The sequence below is a fragment of the Pipistrellus kuhlii genome, unplaced genomic scaffold (assembly GCF_014108245.1).
Source record: "Pipistrellus kuhlii isolate mPipKuh1 unplaced genomic scaffold, mPipKuh1.p scaffold_m20_p_11, whole genome shotgun sequence".
In the NCBI taxonomy this organism is placed as follows: Eukaryota; Metazoa; Chordata; class Mammalia; order Chiroptera; family Vespertilionidae; genus Pipistrellus; species Pipistrellus kuhlii.
In genome coordinates this window covers 48,102,918-48,126,070 of record NW_023425416.1, presented here as the reverse complement: position 1 = coordinate 48,126,070, position 23,153 = coordinate 48,102,918, and the positions used below count along the sequence as shown (strand labels likewise).

General features: G+C 63.0%; 1 protein-coding gene across 3 annotated transcripts in view; it reads right to left on the bottom strand.

The window, feature by feature from the left end:
• Nucleotides 1–21,870, bottom strand: part of LIMD1 (LIM domain containing 1) — a 46,247-nt gene extending 24,377 nt beyond the window's left edge. The window contains exons 1-2 of one of the 3 annotated variants that reach the window (XM_045579490.1): nucleotides 19,762–21,867; nucleotides 3,291–3,392 (exon numbers count right to left, since the gene is read on the bottom strand). In XM_045579490.1, the coding sequence (XP_045435446.1) occupies nucleotides 3,291–3,392; nucleotides 19,762–21,145 (1,486 nt within the window). In that variant the 5' untranslated portion in view covers nucleotides 21,146–21,867. Of the gene's footprint in view, nucleotides 1–3,290; nucleotides 3,393–19,761 lie in introns of all 3 variants that reach the window. The other 2 variants (XM_036432060.2, XM_045579491.1) reach the window with 2 other exon arrangements.
• Between the last annotated feature and the right edge of the window lie 1,283 nt (nucleotides 21,871–23,153).

The window sequence follows — 23,153 nt, the reverse complement described above, 5'->3', positions numbered from 1 at the left end:
TTGACTCGCACATCCCAGCACTGCCGCAGGCGTACCCACCGGCCCTCGGTGGCCTTCCTCTGAGCGCGCAGGCCGGCACTGGGCACAGTTCCTGTCCGTGTGGGCCGCCTGCCCCCCTCATCCTCACCCCCAGGCCCCGGGCACCCCCTGATCCGTGAGCCCCGGGGAGGAAAGCACCCAGAATCTCTCATCTAGTCCGTCACCTGCCAACGCCGGAGCCCCCGCACGGCCAGCAGGCCTCCCCCGGACCCGGCTGGGAACACGCTCGGTTAAGTCTTCACAAAGCGAACGAAGCCTCACGCCTCAGACCCGAGGCCGCCTGGCAGGGAGGGCGCGGGGCCCCGCCCCCTTCGCCCCTCCGTCGGCCCTGCAGGGTGCCAGCCAGGGCTCCACTTGACCCCAGCACACCCACCGTCCTTCCTTCTCCTCCCCCGAGGCCACCGGCGGGCGCCAGCGGCCGCTCAGACGGGCCACTTGACCCAGGGTGTCCGGACACGGGGTTTGTGGCCGCCAGCCAAGGCCGTGCCCGCCCTGGCACAGACCCTCCCTTCGGCTCGGCTCCCGGTGCCAACGGCGTGCCGTCAGCCCAAGGGATCCAGCTGGGGACTCGGCCACCTGGGTGGGCAGGGCCTGCGGGGAGGGGGCGAGGGAGGAGGAGGAGGAGGAGGAGGAGGGAAACCTTGGGCACCCGTCTCCATGGCAACCAAACACACCGGCTGCTGGAGGAGCCAGGCGAGGAGGAAGGGGACTTTAAAAACCTGCACAAGCGCCCACGCATGGCCCTTCTGGGAGCGGAGACCAAGGACACGCTTCGGCGAGGGGGGCCGGGACGCGTGCAGGACAGCGGGCGGGGGCTGTGGGTGAGGACCCCCGACCCACCGGCCAGAAGTGAGGGGAACGGCTCCCGGTTACTAGGCAACGGTGACAATGACGCCTACGAAGACTGCAGGGGCTTGCCGGAACCGGTTTGGCTCAGTGGATAGAGTGTCGGCCTGCGGTTCGATTCCAGTCAAGGGCATGTATTCTGGTTGCAGGCACATCCCCAGTAGGGGGTGTGCAAGAGGCAGCTGATTGATGATTCTCTCTCATCAGTGTTTCTAACTCTCCATCCCTCTCCCTTCCTCTCTGTGAAAAAGTCAATAAAATATACTAAAAAAAAAAAAAAAAAAAAGACTGCAGGGACATGAAGGAACTCACGACAAAATAGTAAGTCCAAAGGGACAGGACACTTCGGATGCTGTGACCACCATTCTGAACATTCCAGAGACCCGTGGGCAAATCTGTGTACATTCGGACAAAGCCTAGAAGGGAACGCCTCAGCGGAAAGCCCCCGCTTCGGTAACATCGCAGGCTTCGGCTTCTGAGACCTTTGCGGCTGCCACGCTGTGATCACAACCGACACTGCGCTGAATGTTGTTGCTGCCTGTGAGCGGTGGGGAGCCAGGGCGCCCCAAGGACCCGCCCCCTCCACACGGGAAAAGGCCCAGGGGGGACCCCCGGGACCTCCCCGCTCCCCCAGGGGGTGGGAGGCTGTCAGAGCACCTCCCCGCTCCCCGGGGGCCCATTACCCAGACCGCACAGCTCCCATCTCCCGAGGGTGCGGGGCTGCCCCGGGGACCGGCCCCTCCACACGGGAAAAGGCCCAGAGGGGACCCCCCGGATCTCCCCGCTCCCCGGGGACCCATTACCCAGACCGCACAGCTCCCATCTCCTGAGGGTACGGGGCTGCCCCGGGGACCGGCCCCTCTGGGTCCTTCCGGGTGTGCGGGGCGAGGACCCGGGCAGCTGACCCGCCTGGCACGTCCTCCGCTTCCCTGTCTGTGAAAGTCACAAACTAAAAGCAGCTCACTCGTTGGCCTGCGGACTGAGGGGGTCCCAGGTTCGATTCCGGGCAAGGGCATGGACCTTGGTTGAGGGCACATCCCCGGTAGGGGGTGTGCAGGAGGCAGCTGATGGAAGATTCTCGCTCATCGATGTTTCTAGCTCTCTATTCCTATCTCTTCCTCTCTGTAAAAAATATCAATAAAATATATTTTTTAAAATATATATAATAATAATAATAATAATAATAAATATTATAAAAGCAGCTCACTGTATCTTTGCCCGTTGGGTCAGTGGGGCCTCGGCTTCTCCTGGAAGCATGTGTGAGCGTGACAAGACCCAGCATTTTGTTAGCACATTAGCAACACGATCCAGGAAGCCAGTGTGCGCGAACGCACGCGTATGTGTGCATGCGTGTGTGTGTGTGTGTGTGTGTACCTACAGAAACACGTCTCCGTGGTGTGTGAAGCTAGATTGTTTTCATAAATGAAAGGGGAACAGGAAGACACGCACGCACCCCACAGGGAAAACCAGGGTGTGCAAGGCCGAGCTGGATCCGGGAGCCCGGGCTCGGTGCCGGCTCTGTGCGGGGTCTCCAATCGTGAGCACCTTTCTCCCCATCTCTGGGCTGCTCCCCCCTCCTCTTCCCGGACGAGGGGGGTGGACCCCGGCCGCCCCGCCCCGCCCCCCACTGAGGCTCGCAGACGCACACGGGGCCCCCCCGGGGCCAGGGCGAGGGGCGGCGGGCGGCGGGCGGCGGGCAGGCACCGAACAAAGGCCCTTCCTCCCGGCGTCTGAGAGGCTGCGGGAGGGTCTCCGACAGCCCCCTCCCCTCGGAGCGGCGGCTGGGTGTCTCCACGCAGGAGTGTGTGCAAGCAGGAATGCAAGCCACCCTCTTTCCGCCGGAGCCCGTCCCCGCGCCTTCAGCCGCTCCGCCCGGGGCCCGGACACGCTCACACAGTTAGTTCTGTGCGGCGGGAGGCACGGGGGTGGCCAGCAGGACCCAGACGCCTGCAGCGTGTGACCTGCTCCGAGGCAAGGCAAGGCCCCGCTCGTCCGGTGACCGTCCGACCACGGCATTCCCATCGGGACACGAGGAGACCTCGGTCCAATGCAGAGCCGTCCACAGTCCTCCCTACAAAGCGGGTCCCGATCCACGCACACACGGGACACCTCAGGCAGGCGTTTTACGGGCAGGCACAGTGGGGGCTGGAGCATGAGGGTCCGAGAAGCCACTCAGCACATCGCCCACGTCCGTCCCCGGCGAGGCCTGGCGCCCTGGGACCGGTCACCTCACCTGGACGGGGCCCGTGGGGGTGGTACAAAACCCTGCGGAGCAGGCACCATCCTTCTGGTGGGACCGAGAGGGGACCCGGCCAGCAGCGTCATCAGGGCGGAGCCTCTGCCCTCCCCTCCCTTTCTGGGTCCCCACCCCCCCTGGCCTCCCCGCCCCGCCCGCACACACTCACTGCAGGCTGCACAGGTGAAGCAGGCGTCGTGGTACAGGTTCCCCATGGCCTGGCAGGCCTGGCCGGCCCCAAACACCCCTTTGCTGCATTTCACGCAGGAACCTGCAAGGGCGAGAACACACCGGTGAGTCAGAGGGAAACGGTGCCAACTGAGCCAGGAAAGAGCAAAGCTGGATGCTCCTCCCCATCAGCAGCACTGTCACCCACCCCACGGGTCCATGGGCCGCTCCTTTGCAAACTCTCCCCTTCCCCTCCCTCTCCCTCTCCCTCTCTCCCTCCCTCTCCTTCCTCTCTCCCTGCACCACCAGCCTTTCAAAGGTCAGTGCTCCCACCACAGCGAACAGCCGGCTGCCAGGCTGCCCTCCACTGCCCTCTGCTCTGCCACGCGTCCAGGCTGTCAGCTACTCCCCAAGGTGCCCAGAGGCTCCCTCCGTCTCTGGCACAGAGTCCCAAACCCCGCACTGTCATCAACAAGTGCTGAGCCCGCGCGGACGGCAGCATCTCAGCTGCATGCTTTCCTTTCCTTCTCAGGGAGGACCACGGACCGGGATCTCCTCTCCTCACTTCTTACAGAGTGTCCGCCCCGCGGCCAGGTCTGCCTGACTGCGAAGCAGGGGCTCTCCTCTGGCCCCGCACCTCCCCCGCCCGCCCCCACCCCCTGTGCTGGGTCTCGGCTCTCAGCCTGGCTCCTGGGCTCCCCTGCCTGGCGCCCTGTGCCCACCCAAGTCCCTCCACGTCCTTCGGGCCTCTCCCTCCCTTCGGCTCTCTGGCTCCGAGCGAAGTGACACGGGGAACCAGCAGTCACAGGGCCGCTCCGGCCTAGGACGTCCCACCCACTCACTCCCATGTGGCTGGAGCTAAGGTCTCTGAGCATCAGCTCTTGGTTGGAAAGAGGTCCGCCCACCTGCTTTGCACATTTGCAGGAGCAGCAGTGAAGGCTGCCTGGCAACCCAGGGGTCTGAAGAGTCACCTGCCTCGACTACCAACGATTACAGACTACGGCAAGCCTACGGAACCCCCGGCCTGGGGCTGTACCGCCACAGCCCACCATCCCCCATACAACGGGGAGGGGGCCCTGCCAGGGTCACTGTGAGGGACACGAGAGCTTGGCGCAGGGCCGCTCACTGGCGGGTGCTCGGGGAACAGGCGCACTAGAAAAAGGACGGTGCCAACGTCGCTGCCCTCCGCTGGGAGCTGCTTTAGCACGAAGGGAGCTCTCCGAGACTTCCCAGGTCCCAGGGCCGACGCCGTCCATCTGGACCAGCCCGAAGCTGCACCACCACAGCCAGGCGCTGGGCTGGTCCCCAGAAAGGAGCCCTGGATCCCCCCTTTCAAAGGACGCCCCCCCAGAGCAAGCAAAGAGCATCGCCATTACATACAGAATGCAGGACGCACGCACGAGCACGGGCACACACACACACATACACACGCATACGCACACGCACACGCACACGCACACTTTTTTTTCTTACAATATACCAAAATGTAAAGCGGTGTTTCTTCAGGTTGTCAATGACTGCTTTTACTTCTTGGCAGTGTCTGTATTTAAGAAATAATTCTTGCCGAAACCAGTCTGGCTCAGTGAATAGAGCGTCGGCCTGCGGACTGAAGGGTCCCAGGTTCAATTCCGGTCAAGGGCACATACTTTGATTGCGGGCACATCCCCAGTGGGGGGTGTGCAGGAGGCAGCTGATCCATGTTCCTCTCTCATCGATGTTTCTAACTCTCTATCCCTCTCCCTTCCTCTCTGTAAAAAAAATCAATAAAATATATTTAAAAAACAAAAGAAAAAGAAAAAACATATATTTAAGAAAAAATAATAAAATAAAAGATAATTCTTGTAAGGGCAGGTAAGAAGAAAAAGTGTAGTCTCAAAAAAAGTTTGGACACATTTGAGTAGATGGGGTGACGTTAAGATGTTGGGAAATTAATCCTATGTGCACACACATCTATGCGTCCAGCAGACGGCCGGCTCTCGTGCTCGGTCAGCGGGGACTCCAACTCTGGTTCCGACCTGCCAGGCTGTTCCCGGACTGCCAATCCCCCGCCTCTGCCTTCAGCGCCGAAAGCCCTGTGTCTCACAGTTCCCGTCACCCCAGGATGACGAACGAACGGTACCGCCTTCCGAGATGCACTCGCACCAACGCAACAGGCCCACAGAGGACACCCCGAGCCAGGGGCCCTCCGGCTGCAGCCGGCCCCCTGAGAAAAGCGCGCGACGGTGCCGGCCAAGGACACTGGCTCCTGGGGGAGTTCGTCTGCGAGGAACTCTAGAGGTCACAGCTTGTGGCTCTTCAGTTTCAACATTCTGAACAATTCCAAGCATGCAGAAAAGCCGAAAGAGTCGTAACAGGAACGCCCTCCCCATGTCCGCCCACCGCCCCAATTCTATGACTTGTTCACATCCATCAAGCCAACTATCCCTCTCATTTTTGGTCATGGTGGTGGTTCGTCCTCACCCAAAGGTATTTTTTCCCGTTGGTTTTAGAGCGAGTGGAAGGGAGGGGGAGACACAGAGAGAAACGTCGACGTGAGAGACACACGCCGATGGTTGCTTCCCACACGTGCCCCCGACCAAAGCCGGGGATCAAGCCTGCAACCGAAGTACGACGTGTCCTTGACGGGAATCGAACCCGGGACGCTCCAGTCCACGGGCGGATGCTGCGTGCACTGAGCCAAACCGGCCAGGGCCCATTTCATGGTTGATGCATTTCAACGTTACATTGCAATCGGGCGTCCATTTCACCGTCAACTCTTCCGCCTGCAAATTATTCCCTAGGGCTCGTTATTTCCAAGCAACAAAGGCTGCTGGCTGGTCACACAGCACCCGGAGCTCGCTCAGGGCGGACGGGGTGGTGCCTCCAAACACCGTGGACACAGCTGCTCAGCCACAAAAAGGAAGCCACCCCCAGGGGCAACCCCGGGCCTTCCCAGCTGAACCTACTGCAGAAACGTTACCGCGAAGAGCAGAGGAGCCCTGAGGGCCCAGGGCGTGGTCAGCCCTCCCACGGTCCATAGTGAGCCCCCAGGAAGAGGACCTTCAAGACCGCACGCCATGCCGAAACCGGTGTGGCTCAGTGGATAGAGCGTCTTGGCCTGCGGACTGAAGGGTCCCGGGTTCGATTCTGGTCAAGGGCATGTACACTGGTTGCGGGCACATCCCCAGTGGGGGGCGTGCAGGAGGCAGCTGATGGATGATTCTCTCTCATCAATGTTTCTAGCTCTCTATTCCTCTCTCTTCCTCTCTGTAAAAAAATAAGTAAAATATTAAAAAAAAAAAAAAAAAAAAAGGCCTGCCTGGGTGGGAAGCCGGCCACGCGCAGGAAGAGTGGACACATGTGGCCGGGGGAGCAGGGGCGCTCGGAGCAGCTATCCAGCTCCTGCTCGCAGGGCGAATGGCAGAATGGACAGCGGCTTCCAGGGGACTCGAGACAGCGGCTTCCAGGGGACTCAGGTGACCGCCAGGCCCCCGGGCTTCCTGCTAAGTTATCTCCCCACGTCAGGCCTTCCTCCCCTCCCGGCAGCCAGCCAGCGGCGCATCTTCTGGCTTCCTCTTTCTCCTCCTCCTCCTCCTCCTCCTCCTCCTCCTCCTCCTCCTCCGGGGGCTGAGGTCCACTCGCTCTCATCCCCCCGCTCGTCCTTCCCCGCCCTCCTGGGGGCTGGCTGACATCCTCTCCCCACGCCGACCGCCGACCGCTGACCATCTCCCACAGACACAGCAGGGAAGGGCCGTCGTCACCCCAGAGCCAGGACGGTCCCACAGGGAGCCACGTAGGTGGGAGCTGTTTCGTCCCCGCGGCCTGTGGTCAATGACAGAAAAGCAGGAAATAGATCTGTTCCTCCTTCGGCAGCAAACGCAGCCAGGCAGCGTCCCGTCTTAGGAAGGCCCGGGCCTGCTTCCTGGGAAGGAGCCAGCACCCCTTTCCGACGCCCGCGCCCCAGAAGCACAGACGCTGTGACGCGCTGAAGGGCACACGGCTGGCAGGTTTGAGAGACCGAACCGGAGCCCTACCTCAAAGGCCCTGTAAGCCCCGTCTGGTTGGCATGTCTATTCCAGCCACATGGAAGTGCCCCCCAAAATCAGGGGGCTCCTTCCTCACCCCCCGTGTGTCACCTGCCCTGAAAATCCTCTGGGCTGCCGAAACCGGTGTGGCTCAGTGGATAGAGCGTCGGCCTGCGAACTGAAAGGTCCCGGGTTCGATTCCGGTCAAGGGCATGTACCGTGGTTGAGGGCACATCCCCAGTAGGGGGTGTGCAAGAGGCAACTGATCGATGACTCTCTCACACCAGTCATCGATCTTTCTAACTCTCTGTCCCTCTCTCTTCCTCTCTGTAAAAAAAACACACACACACACACAAAAAACAATAAAATATATTTTAATAAACAAAGCAAAAAACAAGTATCAGCGAAACCTCAACTACAGATGCCAGGCCACAGGGAGGCCAGCCTCGGTTTGGGCGGGAGGGGGACCTCTCTGCCTCCCCCAGTGCTGGGTCCCCCACGGCGGTTCCCAGGAAGATCAGGGGAGGACCCGTGACACGGCGGGACTGACCGAAGGCCGGCTCCACCGGCCGGGCCTGGGCGTGCGCCCTGCACATGCATTGCCCCGAGTCGGCATGAAATCATCCCCGCACCCAGAGCCAGAGCTGAGCGAGGGTCAGGGCCGCGGCACCGTCCCCGTGCCCGGCAGAGGCGGGATTCACACACGGGCGCCAGCCACGCAGACTCCTGCCTCGGACAGCGTGAGACCCCGCAGCCCAGACCGCCTGCCCCTGAGCAGCCAGCCAGCCGGGTGAGGCCTGCGTCAGCATCCTCCGTGGTCCGGGAGGACGGTACACAAGCTCCGTCAGACTAGGCAGTGGGTGTGGACTGTACCCCAGCCCTCCCCGGGCCCCTCCAGCCCCTGCTCCTCTCGCAGGGGCGGGGGGGGGGGGATGGCTCCGGACGCTGCCCGCACCTTCCCTGCACACCCAGGGGCAGCCTCTCCAGCGTGGCCGGCCGGATGCTGCACCGCACGGCGGATCCCGCAGCCATCGGCCCCCTACTGCGCTGGCAGGGGTCCGGGGGAAAGGCGGGGGCACCCAGGTGGCGTTCAGGGGCAGGCTGGGAGGGAGGGAGCGGGTCTGCCTGGAACACACCTGAATGAATGAGTCCACACACACGTGCAACGAGGCTCTTTCTCAGCCGAGGGGCCCAGCTCTGGGGTCAGCGGGTCCCGGGAGAGGTGCCCGGAGACTGGGGCAGAGCTGGGCCCATGACCCCTGTCTCCCACGCAGGAGGCCGCTTCTCCAGTCCGGCTGCAGAGCCGAAACCGGTGTGGCTCAGCGGATAGAGCGGCAGCCTGTGGACTGAGGGGTCCCGGGTTCGATTCCGGTCAGGGGCATGTACCTTGGTTGCGGGCACATCCCCAGTGGGGGGCGTGCAGGAGGCAGCTGATCGATGACTCTCTCTCATCGATGTTTCTAACTCTCTATCTCTCTCCCTTCCTCTCTGTAAAAAAATCAATAAAATATATATATATTTTTAAAAAGTCCGGCTGTAGGAATCCGTGGGGATCGAGGCCCACCACCTCCTCCAGGGGGAGGTCTCAGCTTGGGGGCGGGGCCAAGCCAGCGAAGACGATGCTAAGGGGCGGCCAAGGCTGAGGACCACGGATAACACCCCCCCACACCTGGCACCCCCCCTGCCTCTGCCCTCTCTGCCCCGCAGCCCGCAGCTCCCACGCCGAGGGGCGAACTCTCGGCAAACCACAAAGGAAGTACTTCAGGGCACTCTGTGCTCCGGGGCCATTGCGCCAGCCTGCTCTCTTCGCCCCGAAACCGCTCACCGCCAGCCCGGGCCTCCCTCCTCCCTCCGCGCAGCGAGAATGGAAGTTTCTGAACCGTTTCCCAATCGCCATGAGCGGAGCGGGCCCAGGGCACCCCTCCCCCCCGCCCTCCCCAGGGCACCCCTCCCCCCCACCCTCCCCAGGGCACCCCTCCCTCCCCAGGGCACCCCTCCCTCCCCAGGGCACCCTCCACCCCGCCCTCCCCAGGGCACCCCCCCCACCCCGCCCTCCCCAGGGCACCCCTCCCCCCCCGCCCTCCCCAGGGCACCCCTCCCACCCCGCCCTCCCCAGGGCACCCCCCCACCCCGCCCTCCCCAGGGCACCCCCCCACCTCGCCCTCCCCAGGGCACCCCTCCCCCCCGCCCTCCCCAGGGCACCCTCCCCACCCCGCCCTCCCCAGGGCACCCCTCCCCCCCCGCCCTCCCCAGGGCACCCTCCCCACCCCGCCCTCCCCAGGGCACCCCCCACCCCGCCCTCCCCAGGGCACCCCCCCCACCCCGCCCTCCCCAGGGCACCCCCCCACCCGGCCCTCCCCAGGGCACCCTCCACCCCTCCCTCCCCAGGGCACCCTCCACCCCGCCCTCCACGCTCCGGAGGGAGAGAAGCCCCCAGGGTACCCCCCACCCCGGGCCTGCAGCTTTGGGCTCCCCCTGTCCGCCCTCCCCCCACTCCGGCCGCTCCACGCAGGGCCCGTGGGCTTTCTCGGCTCTCACCCGGCACAGGAATGGCCCACCCGCAGGGCAAGAGAAGCGCCGCCCGGCCAGGAGCCACACGCAAAGGCGGGATGCCACCTGCCACCTGCCACTGACCCGCCGGCCAAGACGGAAAACCATCCCAGCTGTCCCCGAGGGAAGAGAAAGGCCGCTCAGTTGGGACTGGGCAGCTTGTTATTTTTTTTATAACCCTCACCGGAGGATATTTTTTCCATTGATTTTTTTTTAGAGAGAGAGTGAAGGGAGGGAGGGGAGGGGAGGAGGGGCCTTGGAGACACAACAGGGAACAGGACAGACACCTCCCTGCCATGGAGCGCTCAGTCCAGCAGGGGGAGCTAGGCAGGAAGGTTCTCTGTGCAAAGGGAGCCCCGCGCATCTAAACTCGGTCCCTGTAGACAGCAGTGCTCCAGAGAGGCTGCTGAGGGCACAGGTGATTGAGCCTGGAACTGGGTGTGGTGGTGGACAGGGGTGGGGGAAAGGTCTGGGGAAGGGCAGGGGCGGGGCAGGTGAGCGCCACGGGGACACAGCAGGAGTCAGTGACACCCCCAGCCGCAGAGCTGCGCCCGCCCGCCCGCCCGGCCAGGCCAGACAGAACACCAGGCGCACGTGGGTTCCATGCCGCCCACCACAATCCCCTCCTCCTCCAAACGCGGGCAGGACCCACGGCACCCGGGGAGCGGGACTTGTCCTCGGGTACGGCCTCTGAGGTCCAGCACCTCCATGTTCGGCTTCCACTGGCCCTCCGACCGCAGCCGCGTCTCCCCGGTCCTCGCCCAGTAAGCCTGTCTTCCCCTGTGACACGCGTCAGGGTCCGAGGTCAGCCCAGGGCATCCGAGCTGAGCACGCCGAGGAGATATCCCCCCGTGTGGCATTCACTGTGTCTCGGCCCACGGCGGCTAGGCCAACACTTCCAGTTTTTATTCTGATGGCGTAATGTTATGAACACACACCACGACTCCTTCATTCGACAAACACCCTGAGTCACTTCTCTAGGCCAGGCCTGGCGTCTTGTATTTTTTTTTGTGTGTGTGTGTGTACTTAATATGTTTTATTGATTTTTACAGAGGGATAGAGAGCCAGAAACATCAATGAGAGAGAAACATTGACCAGCTGCCTCTTGCACACCCCCTACCAGGGATGTGCCCGCAACCAAGGTACATGCCCTTGACCGGAATGGAACCTGGGACCCCTCAGTCCGCAGGCTGACGCTCAATCCACTGAGCCAAACCGGTCTCGCGTCTTGTATTTTGAATCTTATCACTCATTCAGTGTTTGATTTTATGGCCTCATTTTCCTCCTTTCTTAAGAGCTTCTTTATCAGAGAGCTTAAATCCCCCTTCTCCCCCCAAAGGAATGTAGTTTTGATCCCATGAGCCATGCCAGTGGTCGGCAACCTCATCCGTCCACAGAGCCAGATGTCAACAGGACAACGATGGACGTTTCGTTGGAGAGCCACATCCTTTAAACCTCCACGTCTCCTAACGCCACTCCTTCAAAACAGACTCACCCGGGGCTGTGGTATTCTGTGGAAGAGCCACACCCAAGGGGCCAAAGAGCCGCAAGTGGCTCACGAGCCGCAGTTTGCCAACCACGGAGCCAGGCCAACGATGAGCAAACTTTATTGGTGGGAGAAGGGCGCTTCTGAGTCACCCTGGCGGGGACACAATGATCTAGGGAGGGACCTGCAGGCCAAATTAAAAAAAAAAAAAAAAAAAAGTGCCCGCCCTCGCCAGCCACTCGCCTGCTGCCCAGGGCATGCCCATTTACACACACACACACACACACACACACACACACAAGCGTGTTTCACGCCCTCGCCACCCCACGCTTCTCTCCGTTCTGTTCCTGGCTACTCTTCTAAGTTCACGCCCTCGCCACCCCCCCCCCCCCACACACACACAGTGTCCGAAGCAGGTCCCAAACACCGTCCCCCACAGCCCTCCACCCGCAGCAAGGGAAAGCAAACAGAACTGCAGCGAGCACACGGGGAGGAGAGGGAGGGCAGGGAAGGTGCCCCGGCTGCTGCCCGCAAGGCCAAGGTGAAGACAGCTCCGTCAGCAAACGCCCTGGAGCCCGCCAGGGCCGCTGCCAGCTGGACCGCCCGAGAGCCTCCTCTTTCTAAATCCGCACCTCCGGCATCATCAGGGAGCAATGCGGACTGGGGGGCGCGGGGAGGGGGCAGAGCAGGTGCCGTGTCAGCAGATGCAAACCCTCCACCGGCCCCTGGGCCCTTGCTCACCCTCATGCGGGCAAACAGGGCCACAGGTGCGCTCCATCCGCTGACCGGTAGCTGTCCGCTCAGCGGACAGGCGGCTCCAGAGAACAAAGGCGCTTCGGGAGACAAAGGGCAAATCCGCCTCTGGCCCGTCACGCTCAAAGGACCGACACGCACGCGCTGTCCAGCCCAGAGACGCTGTGACGTGCGTCCACCCCGACTCGGGGCCCGTGCGATCAAAGCGGTGCCGTGTCCACTCGGCCCTCAAGCGACTGGGTCTCTGCACCCCGGGGATCAGCTGCAGGGAGACCCAGGCTAACCTCAAGTCCTCCCGCCCGCCCCCCTTTTTTTTAAATATATTTTATTGATTTTTTACAGAGAGGGATAGTTAGAAACATTGATGAGAGAGAATCATCGATCAGCTGCCTCTTGCACACCCCCCACTGGGGATGTGCCCACAACCAAGGTACATGCCCTTGACTGGAATCGAACCCGGGACCCTTCAGTCCGCAGGCCAACGCTCTATCCACTGAGCCAAACCGGTTTCGGCTCAAGTCCCCTTTATGTATGTGTGTGTGTGTGTGTGTATATATATTTGATTTTTTTACAGAGGGGAAGGGAGAGGGATAGAGAGCTAGAAACATCTATGAAAGAGAAACATCGACCAGCCACCTCCTGCACACCCCCCACCGGGGACGCGCCCACAACCAAGGTACAGGCCCTTGACCAGAATCGAACCTGGGACCCTTCAGTCCGCAAGCCGACACTCTATCCACTGAGCCAAACCGGTTTGAGCTTAAGTCCCCTTCTTTTGAATGACAGACAGCATCATGGCCGGCTTCCAGAACGTCCTATATGCCACAAATACATCTGTTTTTCGGGGGGGGGGGGGAGATAGAGACCTCCGATATGCTCCCCAACAGACGTCCAGTAACCGGGGAGTGCGCAGGCCTGGCCCTCGCCGGGGCCACCCGCGGACGAGCCACAGAACAGGATGGGAGAGGACGGCACAGGGCCAAGTCTGACCCCGTGGCTCTCCAAACCGAAAATAACCTGGCCACGGACCCGGAAAGCATTCCCGCTGGAACACTCGGCAGAACGCCTCCAGCCCTCCACGCTGACCCCGCGACCCGGGTCCAGCTGGCGCCCCCGGGAGGGGACGCGTGAAACACAAAACCTGGAGCAGATGTAAACACGTGCTGGCGCTTCTGCTGGGGTAAGGCCTCTGTGCGGAGTGCCAGAGGGCACGAGCGGGTTCCGTCTCTGCAAACAGCCTGGGGCTGGTGCCGACCCTCAGGCCAAAGCATCGGAACTGTCCCCAGGAACCGCGTGGGGCTGGCACTCCCCATCCTTGCCCACAACACGCGGGGGGAGTCACACAAGCACCCCGAGGGCATGCCCCCTTGGAGCATGAGAAGTCAGGGGCCGGAGGGGCTGTGGGCAGCCAAGGCCACGGGGTAGCCCCTGACCTCCAGGGCTCCCTCACCGCCCTGCAGCCCCACACGTGGGACCCAAGCTGCTCCAGCCAGCTGGGGGCGCCCCTCCGCGCCATGCCTCCGCAGAGAACCCCCCTGTGGCCGCAGACCCCCCTGAAGTGCCTTGGTCAGGAAGCCGCTGTGCTCCCAGGAACGGAGGGGGCAGCGGGCACAGTGGCCGCGACCTCGGACTCGGCAGCCACGCCCAGCACAGCTCCTTACCGAATGCGTTAGGCGGGCTGCCTCAGTTTGCCCGCCTGTAACATGGGGATAACGAAACGGGGCCGTTGGCAGGATTACACATCGTAAGGCAGGTGAGATGATTTGCAAAGTGCCTGGCGCAGAGCAGCTGTTCCACAGAGTTCAGCTAAACGATCTCAGAGCCGGGACCCCGGGTAAAAACCCCTTCTCCCGCCCCTCCACGCCCTGACGGAAGCCCCTCCATCCCTTCAACAGACACCCCCTGAGCCCCCACCTCGTGGGGCCCCGACACTGCCGGGCCCCAGCCCACTGCCCGTCTGACGGCCCGGGCTGAGACCCAGCACCGGGTCAAAAGCAAGGTCACTGAGCCCCACGGCCGGTGCTCATAGCTGCTCCCCGCACTGAGGACCCAGAAATTCAACCAGAATGAGAGTCTCAAAGGCCCCTAGGGAGGTGACCACGGCCACACAGGGGCCCCGTGTTCATTCCTTTCTCATCTCACTTTCTTTTCTTTTTTTTTGAGCATTGGAGATCTTTTATTTTTAAAAAAATATATTTTATTGACTTTGACTAAAGAGGAAGAGAGGCAGTTAGAAACATCGATGATAGAGAATCTTCGAAATCAGCTGCCTCTTGCATACTCCCTACCGGGGATGTGCCCGCAACCAAGGTACATGCCCTTGACCGGAATCGAACCTGGGACCTTCCAGTCCGCAGGCCGACGCTCTATCCACTGAGCCACACCGGCTTCGGCTCTCATCTCACTTTCATCATACGCACTCCGCAGAGCACACTGGCCTCTCGCTCAGAAAACGCTTCTACTCGGGCCAGACGGCCAAGAAGCACAGCCCAGGACGCAGCCCGCAGCCCGCAGCCCGCCAGATCCTGCAGCCCGCCAGATCCCGCAGCCCGCAGCCCGCCAGATCCCGCAGCCCGCAGCCCGCCAGATCCCGCAGCCCGCAGCCCGCAGCCCGCCAGATCCCGCAGCCCGCAGCCCGCCAGATCCCGCAGCCCGCCAGATCCCGCAGCCCGCCAGATCCCGCAGCCCGCCAGATCCCGCAGCCCGCCAGATCCCGCAGCCCGCAGCCCACCAGGCTCCGGCTGCTCTCTGCCCCGGGAACTTTCTTCGGAAATCCTCACACTGACCACCCCCTCTTATCGTTTTAACTGTAACTGTATGTATCCCCAGACCGTTACAGAGCAAGTGATTACCACTTACAACTGAAAGTGTAACTGCATGCCCTAACCGGTTTGGCTCAGTGGTAGAGCGTCGGCCTGCGGACTGAAGGGCACCCAGGTTCGATTCTGGTCAAGGGCATGGACCTTGGTTGCAGGCACATTCCCAATAGGGGGTGTGCAGGAGGCAGCTGATCAACGTTTCTCTCTCATCGATGTTTCTAACTCTCTATCCCTCTCTCCCTTCCTCTTTGTAAAAAATCAATAACATATATATACATGTGTGTGTGTGTGTGTGTGTGTGTGTGTAACTGTCCCTAAAAGAATAAAACAAAGGAGTGGTTTTTGATTCTGTAAAGGCCGGGAAGGGGGTGGTTCTGTGCAGCTCCCAGCTCCCACCATGGCCAGCTAGGCTGCCGCCCGGCTCCTGGTCCCCAGGTCAGCTGAAAACGAGGCACTCGCCAAAACCGGTGTGGCTCAGTGGATAGAGCGTCGGCCTGCGGACTGAAAGATCCCAGGTTCGATTCCGGTCAAGGGCATGTACCTTGGTTTCGGGCACATCCCCGGTGGGAGGTGTGCAGGAGGCAGAATGGTCAATGTTTCTCTCTCATCGTCGTTTCTAGCTCCCTATCCCTCTCCCTTCCTCTCTGTGGAAAATCAATAAAATATATTAAAAAAAAAAAAGAAAGAAAGAAAGAAAGAAAGAAAACAAGGCACTCAACTGCACCCTAACCCAGAGCCACTGTACCCCAGGCCAGACACGGCCACCCAGCGCAGCGAAAGCAGCTTGCCAATGCCCACGGGGCTGTGGGTGTGGCACGGCCGGGACACCTGGCTCCCTCACCCCAGGGCCCGCCTGCCCCCACAGCCCCGTCTCCCGGGCGGGAGCCCTCCGTCCACACAACCGAGAACCGGCCTCCGGCGAAAACGGCCTTGTCTGGGGTCAGTTTGGGCTCCGGGTTGCTGGGGAGAGCGGGAGAAACAGATGGAAACACAGATTCTTCCCTCGTCACGAGGGAGCACGGCGGGAGCACCATCCCGAGGCGGGAGGACCGCGGGGAGGCGCGTGGGAAACCGGTGTCGGGACCCGCCGTGCTGGCCGGAGGCCGCGGCCTGGGGAAGGGCAGGGGCGGGAGCCCCGCGGTGGGAACACAAGGTCAGGGTCAGCTGGTGTGACGGGAGCCGAGAGCAAGGGGCAGGGGCCCAGCCACGGCAGGAGGACCACGGGGGCACCGCCGAGGGCACCGGCCTGGGCCTGACCCTCGGGCGCCCTTCCCGGCGGCTGTGGTGCTGAGAGCCGTGCGGGGCCCTGACCCAGCACCTGCGGACGTGGCCTCGGCGAACAGAGGAGCCCTCCCCATCCTCACTCACCCTGACACCCCTGAGGAGCGATGCCACGGACGGGGACGGCAGGAAGGGACGGGGCGAAAGGAGGATGGGAAGCCCAGCCTCAGGACGGAGCGAGCTGGACGGCGCAGTGGGCGGCGACGGAGCCGGCCACGCTGGCGTCCCAGGTCCCTCGCTACCCGCAGCCCATCGGCACTCCGACCCCCTCACGCTGCCCACCCACCCCCAAACCGGCCGTGGGACGCGTTTACATCCGCGTAAGGTTTTAGAAGTTACTTCAAATCACACGCCCGCTTCAACCCTTCGGAAGTCACGGCGGCGTTTATCTTTCGAGAGTGACGAGGATGGTGAGGGGCGCGGGTACGGGGGCTTGCTGGGTGCGGGTCCTGCCAGTGTCTCGATCTGGGTGCAGGTAACACGGGTGTGCCCACTGGGTGAGCGTCTACAGTGGGTGTCCATGACACACCCAGAGGAAGTTAAGAGACACATGTCCTCCTGATGTTGAGGGGAAGGTTGCCAGATCTACTAAAAAAAATGCACCAGGCTCCCATTTCTAAAGGGCTGGGTGTGTAGCTGAGACCGGTGTGGCTCAGTGGATAGAGCGTCAGCCTGCGGACTGAAAGGTCCCAGGTTCGATTCCGGTCAGGGGCACGTACCTTGGTTGCGGGCACATCCCCGGCAGGGGACATGCAGGAGGCAGCTGATGGATGGTTCTCTCTCATCGATGTTTCTAATTCTCCGGGGGGGGGGGGGGCGGGGGCTGCTTACGTGACCGGGGCACATCCCCATGGCGCCGACGGAGCCCACGCCACACGTGCCAACACGGGACCACTGCCAGCGCACGCTGCTCAGGGGCAAAGGCAGGAAGCAGGCGACAGCACGCCACGACTGCCACGACATACACATTTCCATTCCACTCGAGACACCCCACCAGAAAGGGGGGGGGAGAAGACGAAGAAGGCACTGAATGTGTCTTTACGCCTTTTGAACGTTCTGCACGTGAGTACTGCAAACGACCCCCTCCACGGGAACTATCCAGAACTCTCTGTAGAGCGGCGTAATGGCTCGGGGCTCTGGGGGAGAGGGGCAGAGGGGAGTCAGCAGCTTTTCGGGGGGCAGGGCTTCCTTTGGGGTGATGAAATGTTTGGGAGCTAGGGAAGGGTGGCGGTTGCACACCATGAATGTACTAAATGCCACCGACATGTTCACTTTAAAATGATTTTGTTATGTAACGTTCACCGCGGTTTTGAAAAAGCCATAAAAATGAGTGAATGAGTGGGGTTGTCACTGGGGGGGCAGCTTGGTGGCTGAGGGGGGGGGGGGTCTCCATCCCACCACCCCCGGCACCACCCAGGAGGAGGCCTCGGGAACGTGATGGAGCCTCAGCGAGCTCCGGTCTCCTCCTCAGCGAGGCTCTGTGGTTGCTGTGACGAGTAAATTAAAGAGTCCACGTCAAGTGTCTGGCCCAGCCCAGGCCCCAGGGCCTCCGCTCCCGCCGTGGGCCCACCCAGCACGCCCTCTCCCCGGGCAGACGTGCGGTCCCCTCCCTCGGTCCCCTCCCTCGCCGCCCTCACGTCTCTGCTCAGACGCCTCCATCTGGACGGGACCTTCTCGGAGCCCGCCCTGCCCTGCGGCTCCTCTCCCTCCTCTCCCGGAACCGGCTTTTTTATTTTGATCACGTCCCCTCGGGGAGACAGTTTCTGTCTGTCCCCGTCTCTCTGGGCCCCGGGGACACGCTCAGTAAGGACACGTCAAATGAACCAATGGCGCTCACTAATGTGCCCGCTCTGACCTCGGGTGCCGTCCTGCCTCCCTGGAAAAAGAAAACTGTTGTCTTGTTGTCTAAGCAGCTGGAAACAGGAGGATCCAGCGAAAGTCTAAATTTAAAAACCCACCATGGCTCCAGCTCAGCACTAGTCCCCAGAGGGAGCCGTCTGCGGGGAAGAGACGGTTCTCAGGGAAAGGAAGCCGAGTGCTCCAACACACAGACCGCCAAAGGCCCCCGCGCGGTGTGACCTGGTCCCCGCAGGGCTCTCAGGAGCCAGAGCACAGTGCCAGCCGGCCGGCGCGGCTCAGCCAGCGGCTGCGCATCGACCTGTGAACCAGGAGGTCAGCGCACATGCCCAGGCGGGCTTGATCTCCAGGGTGGGGTGTGCAGGAGGCAGCCGACCCATGGTTCTCTCTCACCATTGATGTTTCTCTCTCCCTCTCTCTCTCTGTCTCTCTCCCTTTCCCTCCCTCTCTGAAATCATGAAAATTATTTTTTAAAAAAAAGGGAACATAGTGTCACCATGGGAGCCTGGGACCCAATCCCACCTTGGGACAGATGGTCCATTCACAGGGAACAGGGAGGTTGGGAGCAGCCAGCCTCCCCCCGCCCCCCGCCCCCCCGGCTTCCCCTGCCCCTGCTGTCCACTCAACAGACTGTCTCCCCAGTGGGACTCGGCTTCCCAGGACTCTCAGGCCTCAGAGGGAGAAACTGTGACCCCCAAGAATCCAGAGTTCAAAAGTGGAAAACAAAAACACAAAAACAACCCTCCAACTCTCCTAAAAATAGGCTCTTTCAGCTCGGTCCCCTCTGAGCCGCCGTGGCCCCGGGTCCGGGCGGAGGGCGAGCGGGCGCCAGCGTGCGGGCTCCCACAGAGCGCACAGCCTCACCGGCAGGTCTGAGCAACGCCGGAAAGGAGCGCCCTCCACCCCGCTGTCAGCAGTCCGCGGGCGGGCGGGCGGGCGGGCGGGCCCGGGTGGGCGCGGGGCGCTGAGTCAGGAGGCAGCCCGTCCGCGGGCCTCAAATGTCCTCGAATGCCAGGCTCCCTGCGCCGCCGGCTTGTGAACAAACATGCGGGTGGCGGGTCTCGCTCCAGCTTCTGAGGGAGCAGGTCTGGGGTGACGCCCTGTGATTTACATCTCTCACCCCTCCTCCGGGGAAGGGAGGGCTGGAGGGAGGACCACTGCCCTAGAACAAACACTTCCATGTCCGTGGGACACCTGCCTCAACGTCGCACAGCGCCTGCAGACAGGCAGACAGACAGAGAGACACGCACGCGCACACGGCCTAACAGAGCCCCTGCCCAACCCCTGATCCTCAAACAGCCCGGCCTGCCTGGCCCAGCCACCTCCTGAGGTACCGCTCAGGGGTGCGGGAACAAGTCTGAGTGAGCCCGTCAGGGGGAGGCACACCCGAACCCCTGAAACCCGAAGTCACGGCATTTCCCTTTTCTGAAAGCAGGCACCGGCGGGCCCACCCCGCCCGGCTTCGCCCTTCACACATGGGTAACTCCCAGCTGCAAGATCCGCTTTCTGCCAGGGGGATGCTTTCAAGTTTCTGAATCAGAAGAAGTAGCTGAAAGAGGAAGAAAAGGGGAAACAAAACAGAGAGAGAGAGAGAGAGAGAGAGAGAGAGAGAGAGAGAGAGAGAGAGGAGAGAGAGGCCACTCAAGAAGAGCCACAGGATCACAGCATCCCTGGTGGCGACCCATCAGCCACCGCGGGCCGCTCCGCCGGCCTGGCACTCACCGAAGTAATCGGCCTTCGGGTGAGCATCCATCTCCCGCTCCAGGCGCTGGGTGAGGGCTTCCAACTTCAGTTCGGCCGTCGAGGGCCCGAGCTCGGGCCCCGGGGCCAGGGTCTGGCAGGGCAGCCTCACGCTGCGGGCGCTGGGGTTCTCGGGGAGCACGGGCCCCAGGCCACCCTCAGAAGGCCAGCCAGGGGGACCTTCTTTGCAAGATGACTCCAGTGGGGCGGACATCGCCGGATGGCCGCGGCCGACGGGGCCGAGCTTGGGACCGGCGCCAGGGTCTGCGCAGCCAGGCTGGGGACCCAGCCCCGGGGCGGCGTCCAGCTGCAGACGGTCCATGCTGGCGGGCAGAGAGGAGGGCCCGGAACTAGACAGGTAGGATGTGGGCCCATCCTGGAACCAGGACTGAGGCTGCGCATTCGGTCGGGGCATGGTGCCCGAAACCTCACTCCGTGCCCCCGAGTTTGTTTTCGGAAGCGCTCCCTGACTGGGGCAGCTCCCCGAAAAGGGGGTTCGGGGCTGAGCGGGGCCCAGGAGGGCCCCGTTCTCCAGGCCTGGGGAGGGAAGGCCAGGACGTGCCCACTGGGAGGAGGCAGGGGTCCAAGCACCCGCTGGCTTCTCACTGCCTCGGCCATGACGGCCGCCATCCAGGCCGCTCTCAAACGCCCGGCGGGAGCTGGGGGAGAGCTGCGGCTGGTACAGGTAAGGGTCCCTGGAGGGCGTGGGTGGGGACGGGTCACCGCCCGGGGCGCCCGGCCACCCCGTCCCTCCACCCAGCCTGATGCCGGGGGGCACTCCGGGTTCTTCACCCCACTTGGGGCTGGCCACGGAGAGGTTGTCGTAGTAGTCTCCATGGGTGAGGCAGGAAGGGTCCTCGCAGTGGCCGGCAGACACCTCGGAACCAGAACCGGCCAGGCCCTCCTTGGAAGCACAGTCCTGGCTGCCAGGCCTCGCGGGGGCGTACGGCCTGGCCTTCTGCTCCTGGGCCGGGTATGAGGGCTGCCCAGCGGCGACGGCGGTGGCTGTCCCAGGAGCTCCCGTCGAGGCCGCCAGAGGGGGCTTGGCAGCACCGTCCATGGTCAGCCGACTGCCCGCACCGGCTTCCCGAGGGGCCTGCAGGCCCGGGCGGCCCCCGCCGCTGACAGGCCCTCGGCCAGCCCGGGGCAGGGTGTCCTCCTGCGGGAGCTGCTGCTGCTGCTGCTGCTGCTGCTGGAGGTGGATCTTGGCCATCTTGGTGGCAAACACCCGGCGGGTCTCCTCAAACTCCGGATTGTTGCCCGCACCCTTGTCCACTCGGAAGAGCCCGTCCTTGGAGGCCTCGTACATGTTCAGGTCCTCGATGAACTTGCTGGCCTCCAGGCCCAAGTCCTGGTACTTGTCCATGTTGGTGGCGGGTGTGAAGGCCTAGGCAGGGCGCCGGGTAGTGTGTGTGTGTGTGTGTGTGTGTGTGTGTATGTGTGTGTTTGGGGTGGAGGGCGGGGTGGGGGAGCAAGAACAGGGAGCTCAAGTCCAGCCCAGAACAAGGAAAACCCTCCACCTGCCCAAAGTGAGAGTCATGGCCCCAGCCAGGCCTCAGAGTCCAGCCCACGTCGAGGCCTCGCCAAGGCCAAGAGACACCAAGTTCTCCTGCAACTTCTTCTCCCCTCGGAAGTGTCCACGTGGGATCCGACGGCGGCGCTTCCCTGTCCCGACTTACTCTGCAGTTTTCTCTTTCTCAAATCATAAAAGTTAAAAGAAAAAAATAACACAAACCAAAGTCACATCCTCTTGAACCAAACTCGGAAACGCACCGCACGGCAGCAGCCGCGGCGGGTCCGGGGCGCAGCGGGCCGGCGGCGCGGGGAGGCCGGAGGCGCAGGTAGGTCCCGGGCTCGGCGCCCGCGGCTCCCCGGCGGCGGGGCTGGTCCGGGCCGCCGAGCAGGAGGCCCCGGCGGCCGGCGGCGGCGGCAGCTCCCGGGCCCCGGGCGGGCGGCCTATTGTCCGATCGGCGGCGGCGCAGGCGGCGGGCGGCGCGCGGGCCGAGGGCGGCGGGACGCGGAAGTGAGCGCCGGACGCCGGGGCCTCGCTCGGTCGCCGCCAGCCCGGCACGTCCCGGCGGCAGGGGGCGGGCGCGGGGCGGGCGCGGGGCGGCGCGGGGGGCGGGCGCGGGGCGGGGGCGGGGCCGGCGGCGGAGGGCGGACGGGCGCCCGGGGCAGGTCTGCGCCGCGGAGCCCCGAAGTGTGTTGGGCACTTGCGTCCGCGCTCCCCCAGCGCCCCGATGGCGCGGGCTTTTCCTGCTCCTCGGCCGCCCCCTGCGGGTCTGCACCGCTCCGTCCCCGCCCCGAACCCCCACCTCCCGCAGCGCGGGGCCGGCCTCCGCGCCCGGGCAGCCCGCGTGGCCCCCAGGCGGCCGCTGACCGTGTGCCGGAGCCTCGGGGCGCCGCGCGCTCCTCACCCCGCCGTGCCTCAGTTTCCCCGGCAGGAAGCCCACTCTGTGTGCGCCCCCCTGGGCGCTCCCCCTGACCGGGCGGTGTCCGCCGCCCAATCTGTCCGGGCGCAGGGGTAGAGGCCCGCGGTGGCACCCGTGGGCTGGCCCGGCGTCCCCTCGGACGGGTGGGGAGACGGAGGCGCAGAGGGGGACGTGTCCCAGAAGCCGTCGTAGCCAGCAGAGCCTGATGGAGCCAAGCTCTCTGCAAAGGAAAAAGTCATGCTCCTGGAGCTCGGAGTTTGAAGTGCTCCGAGCAGCAATAGAAACGCGGGCCCGCCCCGGTGGCTCTTTATTCCTCTGTGTATCCCTGACCCCCAAGCAGACTCACTGCGGGGAGCCGGGAGGGCTGGCTCCTGAGCGCCCCCGCACCCCACCCTCCCGGGTGAGAGGTTTCATCTCTGCACAGCAGCTCAGAGGGGTCCCAAGGCAAACGCCAGGCCGGTCACTTCCCTGCGCACACCCTTGTCAGCTAAGGCCATCCACACCCGGGGAGAGTGTGGATAGAAATTGACTTGAGTCAGATAGAGGCTGCGCCCGGAGGAGGAAGGGTTTTAACGGACTGAGAGACATGCTCCCAAAAAAACGACAGTTTGCAGCTTCTCTTGTGCATTTGGAATTGGGGAGGAAACCTGAGGAAGGTGGCCTGAAGGGGGGAGGAAGCAGCGTGGGGATGGGTTCCAGGACAGTTAAGATCCTGTGCTGTCTTGCCAGGCTGGTTGGCTCAGTGGTCCAGTGTCCACCTATGAGCCCAGAGGCCGGGTTGCGGACTTGTTCTCCAGTGGGGGGCATGCAGGAGGCGCCGGGCAACCAAGGCTTCTCTCTCATCATTGATGTTTCTATCTCTCTCCCTTCTTCTCTGAAATCAATAAAAACATTTAAAAAACAAAAACAAATATCACGTGTTCTCTTGAGGTTGACCTCGCT